The following is a 13,716-nucleotide window of genomic DNA, read 5'->3' as shown; positions in this document are numbered from 1 at the left end:
GAGAGGGAAGGAGATGGTTCCAGACTATTAAATACAAAGTTCTCATCAAATTTTGCTCCATTCTTCTTTATTGGGTTATTTATTATTCAGGTGTAATTATACATAATATTATATAAATTTAAGGTGTGCAACTGTTGATTTGATACATTATAATATTATCATAGTGGTATCATAGAATGTTAGCTTACACCTCCACTAGGTCACATAATTATTATTTCTTTTTTATAGTGAGAACATTCTCCATTATTTAGAATAAATTCCCAGTGAATCAGCTAGTCTTATCTTGCTGATTGTGTTAATTATTTCAGCAGTGGATTTTGAGACAGCAGTATTTATTTGAATCCACGCTAATCATCCAGAGAAGAATTAGCATAGCATCTGTGTAGACAGATGACCTGTTTGGTAAGCTATAATGCTAACAGGCACTAATGAGTGATGGTCTTTTTTTTCCCCTAAAGGAAAGTCTGGCGGGGTTGGGAGTTACTAAAAATTATTTTAAAAAACTAGGAAGAAGAAAGATAGATTGTTTTTGTGGAAGGGTTTTTCTTATGCCTAAAGAAAGCGTTTAGGAGATGGATAATGGTAACTAATTTTGGAATAGAGCATGTGATGGAGCATTTGAGTAGCTGTCTGTGGGGCCTCTTGTTCAGATAATGCATTATTATAGTTCCAGATAAAAGATTATAAAAAGGTTTTTTTTAAGATTTTTTTTTAATTTATTTGACAGACAGAGATCATAAGTAGGCAGAGAGTCAGGCAGAGGGAGAAGAGGAAGCAGAGTCCCTGCTGAGCAGAGAGCCCAACTCGGAGCTATATCATAGGATCCTGGGATCATGACCTGAGCCAAAGGCAGAGGCTTAACCCACTGAGCCCCTATAAAAAGGTTTTTAAGTGCAAAGTTTTTTTTCCTATTTATCCCCTACCTACAGAGTTTACTTCTCTAGAGGCTCCCATTGTTACCATTAGGTAGCGTATTCTTGCATAAATATACTGCGCATATACAAGCAAAAATGTACGGGGTAGGGGTTCGTGTATAGCTTTCCTTTTTTCTCCCTCTTCTGTACAAAAGTGGTAATAGCATAGATTGCTGTGCACTTGGTTTTCTCTTCTATATCTGTGCTTAAATTCACACAGAAAGAGCTCCCTCCTTCTTTCTCATAGCTGCTCAGTCTAAATAACAGTTTAATGGGATATGAGGCTTTCAATATTATAGATAATCGAGAGTTGAGTTTATTGTCTTTTAACTCCAATCTGCCAGGGTGGTCTGAATTGACTGAGAAAGTTGACCAAGAAGAGGAGTTGAGAATAGCCTCTGACATGAAGAAAAAATGCTTTTTTTCCTCAGTGGATGTCAGCAAATTTGGAAAAGACTCCTTTTTTTTTTTTTAAGATTTAATTTAATTTATTTACTTGAGAGAGAGTGAGAGAGCAAGTACGAGGAGAGGGGAGGGGCAGAGGGAGAAGCAGACTCCGCACTGAGCAGGGAGCTCAATCCCAGGACCCTGAGATCATGACCTGAGCTGAAGGCAGATACTTAACCACCTGAGCCACCCAGGTGCCCCTGGAAAAGATTATTAACTACAGAAATATAGTAGCTGTCAGATATCAAGGCTTATAATGGTAGACAACATTTATTGAGTGGTTGCTGTATGCTAGATACTCTGTTTACTGCTATATATTTACCTGGTTAGAGCCATCCGGGAGCACTCTTGAGACTGCTGGCATCGTTGCCTTCACCTGCAGTGGAGAAAGTGAGGACTTCAGTGGACAGGTTATTTGCTCAGGGTCACACACAGAGGAGGTGGAAGAATGCACATTTCTCTAAGTACCTACATCTCACTGTCCACCACAATATTGTTAACTTTTGCCTTATATCAAAGAAAGTGCTGGAAAGACTTGATCTCTGAAGCTACTTTTGAGTTTTAAAGAAGCAATGATGTGTCTTTAACCCAGAGTGAAATTTTGTGTTGTTTTGGTAATCTGATTTTCAAAACACTTATACTTTGTATATGATCTAATAAAAGATTAGAGATTATCTGAAAATGAAAACAGTCTGTATAGTAACTTGAGTTAACAAATGTCAAACATGTTTTTATATTTGATAAATGTTCCTTTTCCTCAATAAAATTTAAATATCTTTCAAATTTTTGTGACATAATTATATTGAGTACGCATGTTTTGTTCAATATAGTCAGTCACAACAAATAAAAATAAGCACTTTGGGTTGTTGATATTTTTTTTGTCAAGTGTTGATTCATAATGAAACCATAGAGGTAGTTTCAGTAGTTTTACTTTAGGTTAAGCCATTTATGACATGTCTATCTTTTTTTAAATTTTAAATGAGTGAGCAAATCCATGTCCCTGTATATTAACTCTTCCTGTCAAAAAAGTTAAAGATTTAAGTGAGTTAAAGGCTTTGTGTTGTATTTTTTTTTAAAGATTTTATTTATTTATTTGACAGAGAGAGAGATCACAAGTAGGCAGAGAGGCAGGCAGAGAGAGGGGGGGAAGCAGGCTCCCTGCTGAGCAGAGAGCCCAATGTGGGGCTCAGTCTCAGGACCATGAGATCTTGACCTGAGCTGAAGGCAGAGACTTAACCCATTGAGCCACCCAGGCACCCCTCGTGTTGTATTTAAAATGAAAATTTTTCTAATTTTTTCTGCTTCCAGAAAGTGATGACAAGTTTTTTTTTGTTAGGGTTTAACCATAATAGAATTATTTACTTGATGTTGCAAATAGGGTATTTAATTCTAATGTTAAAATGCTCTGGGGCTCAGTCTAATGTCTAACAAAAGTTTATTTTGCTTATTATCCATCTTGCTCACTCGAATGTTAAGTTCCATGAGGGCAGAATTTTTTTTTTTAAGTGTTTTAATCACAGCTATATCCCTAATACCTAGAACAGTGCCTGGCACATGGTGGGTCCTTGAAAGATGATTGTGGAATGAATGTTGAAGTAAAGCACTTGTTCATTTGGAAAACATCTTCAAATTCTGCTTTAGTGTTTAAAAAGATATTTTGGCTGCTAATTGAATATAGTGCTGGTACAGTAGGATCTTTTTATAGTCTGCAGAGTACTTTCTGAGGTGTCTGCAGATGAGGACCGAGTCTGCTGATTAGTCAGATTAGGAAAGAGACTTGCTATAGGAACTGTATTCAGGATGGTTAGTAAGTAACTTTTTTCACTTTACTTAAAGCTGCACAATGATTTTCTTTACTTACCTTTTGAAGTGTTCTTTGAAGATATTTCAAACAGGATCTAGGGAAAAGTATAGTTGCCAACTAAGATAACTTAGTGTTATCCTTTTTTGGTGGTTAAGAGTCAAGCAACAATGCTGACAGACCTTTGGGTTTAAAAACAGGATGCGGGGTCATTGTTTTGAGGGAGCTATATTTTAATTTGTAAAATCATTTTGAGAACTGTTTGCATCAATTGAAGTATAACAAAGTACACTTTTGTTTCTAGGTGAAAAATTTAGAGAACTAATGGATAAGTTCCTGAGGGTTAACTTCAGTAAAGGCTGTCCACCCTTGTTTACTACTTTGAAATCTTTATATTACAATACAGAAAAGGTAAAATTTGGTCTTTATTCAGTTTTGCTATAATCTTTTTACTAACTTATTATAGAAAGATTTCCATGTAAATAATATGCTATGATTTAATAATTTTCTCTGTTCTAGTATTCACCTTAGTTTAATAACAGATGAACTGAAATTATATGTATATAGGTATGATAAATACTATCAAAGGTATCGTCAGCCTGTGAAATTTACAGAATAAAGGCTTTATAAAAGCACTAAGATTATAAAGGTTGTTTTGAATGGGTGTACTTTTCTCGTAGAATTTTAAATTTGATATTGACACCAGAAGTCTGTATTTATTTCATGATTATTATTTCATAGTTTATAGATTTTTTAAAGTTTGTTATGCATTATGCATGCTTTTAACATTAGAGCATGAACAGTCAAGTTAGTGCAACAGTAAAATGCCATTTGGTCTACAGAGTATTATTAGTTTTAACTAGTAGGCAACATTTTAATAAGTAAGAATAGTTTTGGCTCTTCCTTGAATTGAAAGAGTAGTATTTGTCTACCTTTAAAATTAGAAAATAGGCACTTGGTCTTAAATTAGGTACTTGGAAAATTAAAAATGAATAGAAAACAAGTTATATTTCTGTTTCTAGGCATTGCTTTTTCTTTCTTAAGGTGTAAAGTCTTGTGTTCTTTTCTGTAGTCAGAATTCCTGAAAGTTACTAGTGGATAAAGAAAAGATTTTATTAGATGTGGTAAAATTATTTATAGTGAAATCTATCACTTATGAGTTTAGTTTTGACCCATAATTTGTAAACTAGCAGTAGCTGTGAATATAATATATGGAAAACAAGGTCAATGATAGGTACTATAACTGAAGATACTTTCTTTTCTAGGGAAGCAGTTTTCATAAATAAAATGGAACAACTGGTAATATCTAGTGCTCCATAAGTAAAAAATGTCATTTACATTTTTGAAAAAGTTTATGGTTCCTTAATGTCTGTAGTATCCTTTATGTGATTTTAGTGGTGCTGCTGTCACTTTTTGATAAATAGTGTTTGATTCATGGGAAAACATGGAACAGTGCCTACCAATAATTTCTGTAGGTTATTTAAAATAACGTTTGCCAAAATTCCTCCCTTACTCTTTTGGGCAAGGGTGAGAGAAAAAAGGTGAGATGAGACATCAGAAATAATAAAGAACTTACATGTGTGAGTTCAAATACAGGTTTCTCCCGCAACCTGAAAGTAGAGCGTTCCTGTGAAATTTCTCTTGCTGAAGTGGTGTAAAGTTTGAAGAGCAGTTAGCATTAATTTATATGGAAAATCTCTTGAACACTAATTTATATTTGAAAATTTTTTGAAATCCCCAGGCCCAAAAATTACCTCTCTTGTCTTTTCTGATGTCTTAGGACACATCTTGCTGACAGATACACAAACCAAATCGAGACAAAGCACAGATGCTCACGGACAAAGTTCACATCTAGGGTGACTTGATGCTGAATGTCCTTCCTGGGGGACTGAGCTTGGTGGTGTCCCTCAATGCTCAGAGTGCGCGATGCCTCTGTAAGGGCTTACTGCAAAATAAATGCTGAGCACTGCTTCCACTTTCTGCCTTTTTCTGGGGAACTGAAGGCACCAGTGTTTGTCTTTGGTAAAAATGAAGTGGTGTCATGTGAGGAGCAAACTTTAGACAAGCCTGAGACACTGGTACTGCTTTTGTAATAGTACCTTGTGGCATCTGCTGAATACAGTGGTCTTTAAAGGATTTGTTCCTCGTAAGCCACTGAGCCATCACGGGCTCTCTCAGTTTTCACAAGGGGCACAGGATTTTCTTCTTCCTCTTCTTCTTCTTCTTTTTTTTTTTTTTTTTTGGAGATTTTATTTATCTGTTTGACAGAGAGCACAGAAGCAGGGGGAGCGGGAGTGGGAGAGGGAGGAGCGAACTCCTTGCTGAGCAGGGAGCCAGATGTGGGGCTCAGTCCCAGGACCCCAGGATCACGACCCCAAGGCAGATGCTTTAATGACTGAACCACCCAGGTGCCCCAGACTTTTCTGTTTTTTAAATCGCCCCCCCCCCACCGTATTGACCCCAAATGACCATCCTAAAGATGCAAAGTATTTGTTGGTATTTTATACAGCATGCAAATTACATTTTTAGAGAAGGAACTGAGAATATATTAATTTATATAGGGACCTTTGACATCTCTTTAGTGTTATCTTTAAGCATGGAATAGGAATGTTTATCAAGTGCTTTTGAGAACTGAATTAAACCACAGAAAATTGAGTTCAGGTTATCAGAACTTAGTATTGTAAGAAAAAAAATGTACAAGCATGGGGAGTACTTTTCAAATAATTATGGCCACATATATTTGTGACTTCTCCTAATAAGGGTGTTTTAAAATTGACTTCTAACCAGTAGTAAGTCTTGTAGCTAAACACTGCATTTTAACTCTGGAGGAAGTATTTAGAAGAGGTTAAGGCTAATAAACAGTTATAGTTTCATAAACTTCTGAGTCTTAAAGAATGATCCATGTTAGGTAGCATGAAAATAAAATAATATTTTGAAGTTAGACCAGGATATAGTACAATTGTAAAAAAGTATTTTAAAAATGTCTGCAGCATTTTAAATTGTGAATATGCAATTTAGAAGCATGGAGAGCATTTTTTGGATAATTCCTGTCAAGCTTTTTTTCCCCTGTGAATTTATTTGTGGTGTCTGTATGTAACTATAATAATTTTGGCCATAAAGTTTTGTTTTTCCCTTTCCCCCCTTGCAAGTTCGTAAATATTTTATGCGTTATTTTATAGTCTTCCTTACCTTCCTTTTTGATGACTGCCTGCTCTTTTATCAGTCATACCTCCATTGTTGAACTTTGGTTTTCCAAACTGTCACTGTTAAAAAAAAATTATAAATATCTTTGATCACGTACGTTTACTCAGGATTATTCCCGTCTTACAAATTCTTAGGATAAATTAACAGGTAAAAGGTATATACATTTTGTGATTCTCAGTAAACACAGGTACTTTGGTTTCTATGAGGTTGTAGACACCAGTTTGTATCATTACTAGCAGTGTATGTATGTGAAAAGTTCACTGTTCCCTCACCAGCATTAGATACTCTTGAATGTTTTCCCTTGTGTTTGCTTTTCCATGGATATAGTTGTTTTTTTTTTTTAACATAAAGTGGTTAAAAATGTAATATAACTAGGTTTGTTGATCTTTGTATTATGGAAGTTCATCTATTGTTTTAGAAACATTTTGGAAGGTCCTCTTCCTCTAGGGCAGTATTTCTCAAGTTGCAGTGAAGGAGGGGATTTGACATTTTGCAACATCTTGAGACATTTTTGATTATCACCACTGTGGGAGTGTGGGGTGTGCTGCTGACACCAAACAGGCAGAGGCCAGGCGTGCTGCTAAACATTCTACCGTGCTCAGGACAGCTCCCACAGCAAAGAATTCCATATTGACCTGTTGCGTTAGATAATTTGTTATAGGAACTGTCCCTGGCATTATAGGACAATAGACAGTGTCCTTGGCCTCTACCAACTAGATACCAGTAGTTCCCCCTCCCCAGTATTTTTGTTGTTGTTAATAGCTTTATTGAGATTCAAATCACATACCATAAAATTTACCTACTTGAAGTGTACAGTGCAGTGATTTTTAAAATATATTCAGAGTTTTATAACCATCACCACAGTGTAACTCTAGAAAATTTTCATCGCCCCAAAAAGAAATCCCATTCCCTTTAATATTAGACAACCACTAGTCTACCTTTTTCCCTGTGCATTTGTCTGTTCTGGGCATTTCATACAAATGAAATAATAAAATATGAGACCTTTCATTCTCTAGTGTTTTTTACTTAGCATGATATTTTCATCTATGTGGTAGTGTGAATGATTACTTCATTCTCTTTTATCACCAAGCACTATCCCATTGTATGGCTATACCACACTGTAGCAGTTGATGGACACTTTGGTTGTTTCTCCCTTTAAGTTATTATGACTAATGCTGCTGTGCATATTTGTGTGCTAATTTTTATGTGTACTTTTTTTTTAAGATTTTATTTATATGAGAGAGAGAGAGAGAGTGCACACATATGAGCAGGGGGAGCGGCAGGCAGAGGGAGAGGGACAAGGACACTCGCTGCTGAGCAGAGCCCAATATGGGACTCGATCCCAGAACCCTGAGATCATGATCTGAGCTGAAGTCAGGTGCTTAACTGACTGAGCCACCCAGGTGCCCCTATGTGTACATTTTCATTTTTCTCTTGGGTATATATACCCAGGAATGGAATTGCTAGTTCAAATGGTAACTCTGTGTTTACACTTTAAAAAGACTGCCAGATTGTTTGCCAAAGTAACTGTACCATTTTACATTCCCACAAGCAGTATATGAGGATTCTGATTTCCACATATCCTCACCAATAATCCACTTGTTATTACTTGGCATTTGATTATAGCCATCCTAGTGAGTGTAAAGTTGCTCTCATGGTTTGGTTAGCATTTCCCTGATGACCGATGATGTTGAATAGCTTTTCATGTGCTTGTGGGCCATTGGTAAATCATCTTTGGAGACATGTCCATTCAGACCCTTTGGGTTAGTTGTCTTTTTATTAAGTTGTATGAGTTCTTTGTATATTCCAGATATATGTCCCTTATCAGATAAATGATTTGGAAATATCTTCTATCATTCTGTGGGTTGTCTTTTCACTTTCTTGAAAATATCCTTTGATAACAAAACTTTTAATTTTTATGAAGTCCAGTTTATCTTTTTCCCTTTTGTTGCTTGTGCTTTTGTGTCATAACTAAGAAAGCATTTCAAAACTAGGGTCATGAATATTTATACATATTTACTGGGAGTTTTACATTTTTAGTTCATTCATTGAGATCTTTGGTCCATTGAGTTCATTTTTATTTATGGTGTGAGTCAGTCCTTCTTTTGCAGGTTGCTGTCCAGTTTCCCAGCACCATTTGTTGTGCAAAGATTCTTCTTTCTCCATTGAAAGGTCTTGGTGGTTTTGTTGAAAATAAATGGACTATAATGAGTGTTCATCCCTGGACTCTCAATTTTATTCCACTAATCTATTTGTGTGTCCTTGTGTTAGTACCACACTATCTTGATTGCAGTAGCTTTGGGATAAGTTGAAATTAGGAACTGAAGTATGAACCTTTCTCGTTTGTTCTTTTTCAAGATTCTTTTAATGCTTCCAGATTCCTTTTATTTTAATTTTAATTTTAGAATCAGGTTTTCAGTTTCTATAAGGAAACCAGCTGGAATTTTATAGGAATTGCTTTGAATCTGTAGATCACTTTAACAATATTATGTTCTTCAGTCTATAAACTTTGGATGTCTTTTCATTTATTCATTATCTTCTTTAATTCTTTCAACAATATTTTGTAGATTTCAATATACAAGTCTTGTACATCTTTTGTAAAATTTACTTCTAAGTACTTTATTCTTTTTAATGCTATTCTAATGGAATTATTTTCTTCATTTTATTTTCAGACTGTAATTGCTAGTATATAAAATACAGCTGATTTTTATATATTGATCTAGTATTCTGCAGCCGTGCTGAACTTGCTTATTTATTATTTATTGCTTATAGTTGGTGTAATGGATTTCTTAGATTTCTTTTTTTAAGATTTATGTATTTATTTTAGAGAGAGAGAGAGTGAATGCACGCAAATGGGGAAGGGGCAGAGGGACAGAATCTTCAAGCAGATTCCATGCTGAGCATGGAGCACGATCCCACAACCCATGAGATCTGAGCCGAAACGAAGAGTCAGATGCTCAGCTGACTGAACCACCCAGGCACCTCTGCCCTTACTTTTCCTTAGGATTTTATGTGCAAGATCGTGTCGTCTACAAATAGCAAGTTTTATTCTTCCTTTCCATTTTGTATTCTTTTAGTTTCATTTTCTTGACTAATTGCCCTGACTGGAGCCTCCAGTACACCATTGAATAGAAGTGATTAGAGTGGACCTCTATGTCCTGTTCCTGATCTTAGGAGAAAAAATCTAGTCTTTCGCCATAAAATATTATGTTAACCATGGGTTTATGTTTTAATTTTTATTTTTTTAATTTTTTTTATTTGACCGAGATCACAAGCAGGCAGAGAGGCAGGCAGAGAGAGAGGAAGAAGCAGGTTCCCTGCTGAGCAGAGAGCCCGGTGGGGGCTCCATCCCAGGATCCTGGGATCATGACCTGAGCCGAAGGCAGAGGCTTTAACCCACTGAGCCACCCAGGCGCCCCAACCATAGGTTTTTTACAGATGCCCTTTATAATGTTGAAGAAATTCCCTTCTCTTCCTAGTTCACGAAGCATTTTTATCAGGAAAGTGTGTTGGATTTTGTCAAATGTTTTTTCTTTGTCTATTGAGGTGATTGTGTGTTATTCTCTTGCTATGATGTATTACATGAATTGATTTTCAGATGTTAAAGCAATCTTGCATTGCTGGGATAAAACCCACTTGCTCTTGGTCTGTAATTCTTTTTATATATATTGCTGGGTTCAATTTGCTAGTATTTTGTTTTTTTTTTTTTTTTTTTTTTTTTACCTATTCTATAGAGGTGCTGATCTGTAGTTTTCTTGTGAGGTTTTTGTCTATTTTTGATATCAGGGAAATAAAGGCCTTATAATGAGTTGGGAAGTGTTCTCTTCTCTTCTTCTTTTTGAAAAGTTTGTGAAAAATTGGTGGTATTATTAAATATTTGGCAGAATTTACCAGTGAAGTCATCTGGGCCTGGACTCTCCTTTTTGGGTAGTTTTTGATTACTTATTAGAATTCTTTACTTGTTATTGGTTTAGTCATATTTTCTACTTCTTCCTGACTTGGTTTCTGAAATTTGTGTTTCTAGAAATTTGTTAGTTTCCTCTCAGTTATCCAGTATTGGCATACAGTTAGTTGTTCCTCCTATTCTTTTATCATCATTTTATTTCTGTTATGTCGGTAGTAATGTCCCCTCTTTCATTTTCAGTTTTAATAACTTGAGTCTTTTTTTTTTTTCCTTGTCAGTCTGCTAAAGATTTGCCAATTTTGTTGATCTTTTCAGAGGGCCAAGTTGGGTTTGTTGACCCTTTTCTACTTTGTTAATTTTCACTCTCATCTTTTTTATGTCCTTACTTCTGCTTGTTTTAAGTTTATTTTGCTTGCCTTTTCCCACTGTCTTTTTCCTAACATGTTCTTAGTGTTCTATACTTTTGTCTGATTTAATGACTGGAAAAAAAATGGATTTTCTCTAACAGTAAAAATCTGTATTTTCAGAAAAAGTTAATTAATGCAATCAGTTATTATTTAATTTTAGTTCAACTGTCAAGGCTAAATAGTCTGGATAATTCTGTGTGTTTTTAGTGTCCTAAAGGAACCAAAATGACGACGAGGAAGTTCAAATTAATTTTGGACTTCCTTTTCACCTATAATGGAAAGTTTTTTCTCATTTTCTTATCTAGCCATTCACTATGTTAGACTTTTGAGAGAAGACAGTGAATCATCATTAAGGTTTGTATAGGTTATGATAAGTGTGTTTGATTCCACTGAAGCTAGACGTCAGTGCCTGGAAGCGCTGAATCTGAGTCACTTCAAACATCATGGAAAGTGAGGACTTGATGAGACTCTGACGGGATGAGGCATCAGAGCTCTCAACCAAAGCTATATGCGTATCCATACACAGGAAGGGAAGGTAGGCTGTTTCCCAGAAGACCCGTCTTTCTCGTCTTAAATCCACCCATACTATGAGAATATCCCAAGATCCTTACTCATTTAAATAATTTATGGGGCAATGTGTACCCTTTAGAAACTGGAGACAGTGGACACAGAGAGAAAACAGGGCCTCTTGTTCGGTGAAAAAAGAGAATCCTCATGAACTTCACTGGAAGATTTTTATGAGAAGTCGTGATTGGCTGGGAAATATCTGTAATTATTGATAGGGGTGGTGGGTATACTGGATTTTAATCCTGGAATGCATTATCTATAAGGTATCTGTGGTTCTTTCTTTATTCTCAAGTAACTCAAGCAGGTGTAAAATTGAGTTAACATCTATCATCTATCATCTATCTAATTCAGAAATTAGAAAAAATGGAGCTGGATAGCATTATAAAAATAATTGGATTCTGTCATCAGTATAATAATGGCTTTTATAGTTATGGTTCAGTAAAATTCTAAATTAAAACACTTTATTTCATATTTACTTTTGGAAAAGTGGAAGATTTTTAGAAGGTGATTTGGGGCATAATTACCAAGGAAAGCAAGTTTGATTTGTATCAGGGCAATATGAAGGAATTTTTTCCTTAGATGCTATAAGTAATGGAAGAGCTACATTAAGAATATATGTCTTTGTGAGAATGACAGATTTCTCACTAAAAGGAAACAAATGGAGTCAACAATCCCTATCTTTTTTTTTTTTTTTAACTTAAGATTTTATTTACTTATTTGTCAGAGAAAGAGAGTGCACAAGCAGTGGGGAGGGGCAGAGGGAGAGGGAGAAACAGGCTCCGTGCTGAGCAGGGAGCCAGATGCAGGACTTGGTCCCAAGACCCTAGGATCATGATCTGAGCTGAAGGAAGACCCTTAAGTGACTGAGCCCCCAGGCATCCCGGCAATCCCTATCTTCAAAAATTCCAAAAGGCATTATTTGCAGTGGTAACAGTATCCGAGAACTCCCCAGCCAATATTTTTGAGACATTCAGATCAGCAGTTAATGATAATTACAGTTATGTGCATGAATGAGTTTTTTGTTTGTTTAAAAAGAATTTTAAATCTGGGGAGAGGAAAATAAAAGCAAGTGCTTTTCCTACCTAGGAAGACATCACAGTATAGTATAATGTCTGCTGACATGCATTTATTAATGTCCCTCATGATTTTTGCCAAATCAGGGTAACACTGATAGTTTACTTATTTACTTCATATTTTTCATTAAATTTGATTGCTTTTTTGTTTTGCATAAAACCATGGGTTTGTGCTAATATATTTTTTATAACACACAGAAAGTAAAAATAAAACTTAAATTACAGTTGTTGAATTAATTATAATCATCTTGTATTCTACCATGTGCACCACACTTTGGGAAATACGGGTTTAGGGAAGAGAGCATTGTTTTGGAATCAGGCCTGGTTTGGAATGCTAATTCCATCACTCTTGGCCCAAGCACTTATCTGAGTCTGTTTCTGGATCTTAAAGTTGAGAAAAGACAATACTTGAAGGTTGATATGTGTTTTAATTAAATGATAAAATTTGTAAAGTGCTTATTGATTCAAAGAAGATGTTCAAGAGCTGGTCTTTCTTTTACCACCCCACCCCATCCTCACACCTCATCTCTGTACGAAATTTCTTAATTTTAACGTTGTAGTTCTTGGACAACTTATCTCTGGGGCTAGAGAAACCAAAATTGTTACTACCAATCACACATTTATTGGAAATTAATCTAGCAGTTTTGGTCCTTGTTGATAAGCTATTGTGCTTAGTTTTTTAATTTGGGTAAAATCCAAAAAACTTCTGTAGCTTTTGTGTTGCAGTAACTATTTTAGACACATGATTTGTATGTGTATATAAAAAAATCTGTATTGTGCAAAATTGTGTATTGGATATGGTATTACAGAACTTTGTCTTTAAGGTTAGTAATTCTTTTTTTTTTTTTTTTAAGGGTTAGTAATTCTTTTAACACACACATTAAAAAGGCAGGTCAAGGGCCATATTTTAGGAAATTATAGTAGTCACAGTATTTACTAGCAAAAATAAAGCTGCTTCAATCCTGATCAGATATTTAAGCAAGAAAAGGTGATTGAACTTTGGAATTTTTCTGCTCATAAAAAATTTTGGCCTTGTAATTTAAGATGTCTGTTTTGAGGCTTTACGTTTTTATTGTGATCTTAGATAACAAACTCAAGTGGATTGGATTTCTTGATTTTAAATGGCAGTGACAAAACATTTTCAAGAAAAATATCCATTACATATTAAGTTTTATATAAAGGAGTTTAGTTTACTTTCTCATTGAGATACAAAGGATAAGTAAACTTGAAATGAAATGGATCCTTATATCTGAATAAAATTCTTAGTCTAAAGACAAATTTGGAAAAAATAATTGTCTACTTAATTACTAAGTTAGTGATTAAAATACAAATTTTTTAGATTAAAGAAGTATGCCTAATGAAGTAGGATTGCTGGTGTTCTCCATACTCTTTACTTAGG

General features: G+C 35.1%; 1 protein-coding gene across 5 annotated transcripts in view; it reads left to right on the top strand.

Annotated features, from left to right (window-relative positions):
* The window catches only part of LOC111146888 (N(alpha)-acetyltransferase 16, NatA auxiliary subunit), a 65,223-nt gene that overhangs the window by 22,923 nt on the left and 28,584 nt on the right, over positions 1 to 13,716 (top strand). For all 5 annotated transcript variants that reach the window (XM_022502608.1, XM_022502612.1, XM_022502610.1 and 2 more), the window contains one exon: positions 3,467 to 3,573. In XM_022502608.1, coding sequence (XP_022358316.1) covers positions 3,467 to 3,573 — 107 coding nt within the window. The remainder of the gene's footprint in view (positions 1 to 3,466; positions 3,574 to 13,716) is intronic.

The sequence above is a fragment of the Enhydra lutris genome, unplaced genomic scaffold (genome assembly GCF_002288905.1).
Source record: "Enhydra lutris kenyoni isolate GAN:26980312 unplaced genomic scaffold, ASM228890v2 scaffoldscaffold15, whole genome shotgun sequence".
In the NCBI taxonomy this organism is placed as follows: domain Eukaryota; kingdom Metazoa; phylum Chordata; class Mammalia; order Carnivora; family Mustelidae; genus Enhydra; species Enhydra lutris.
This window is presented reverse-complemented; position numbering and strand designations above follow the sequence as displayed.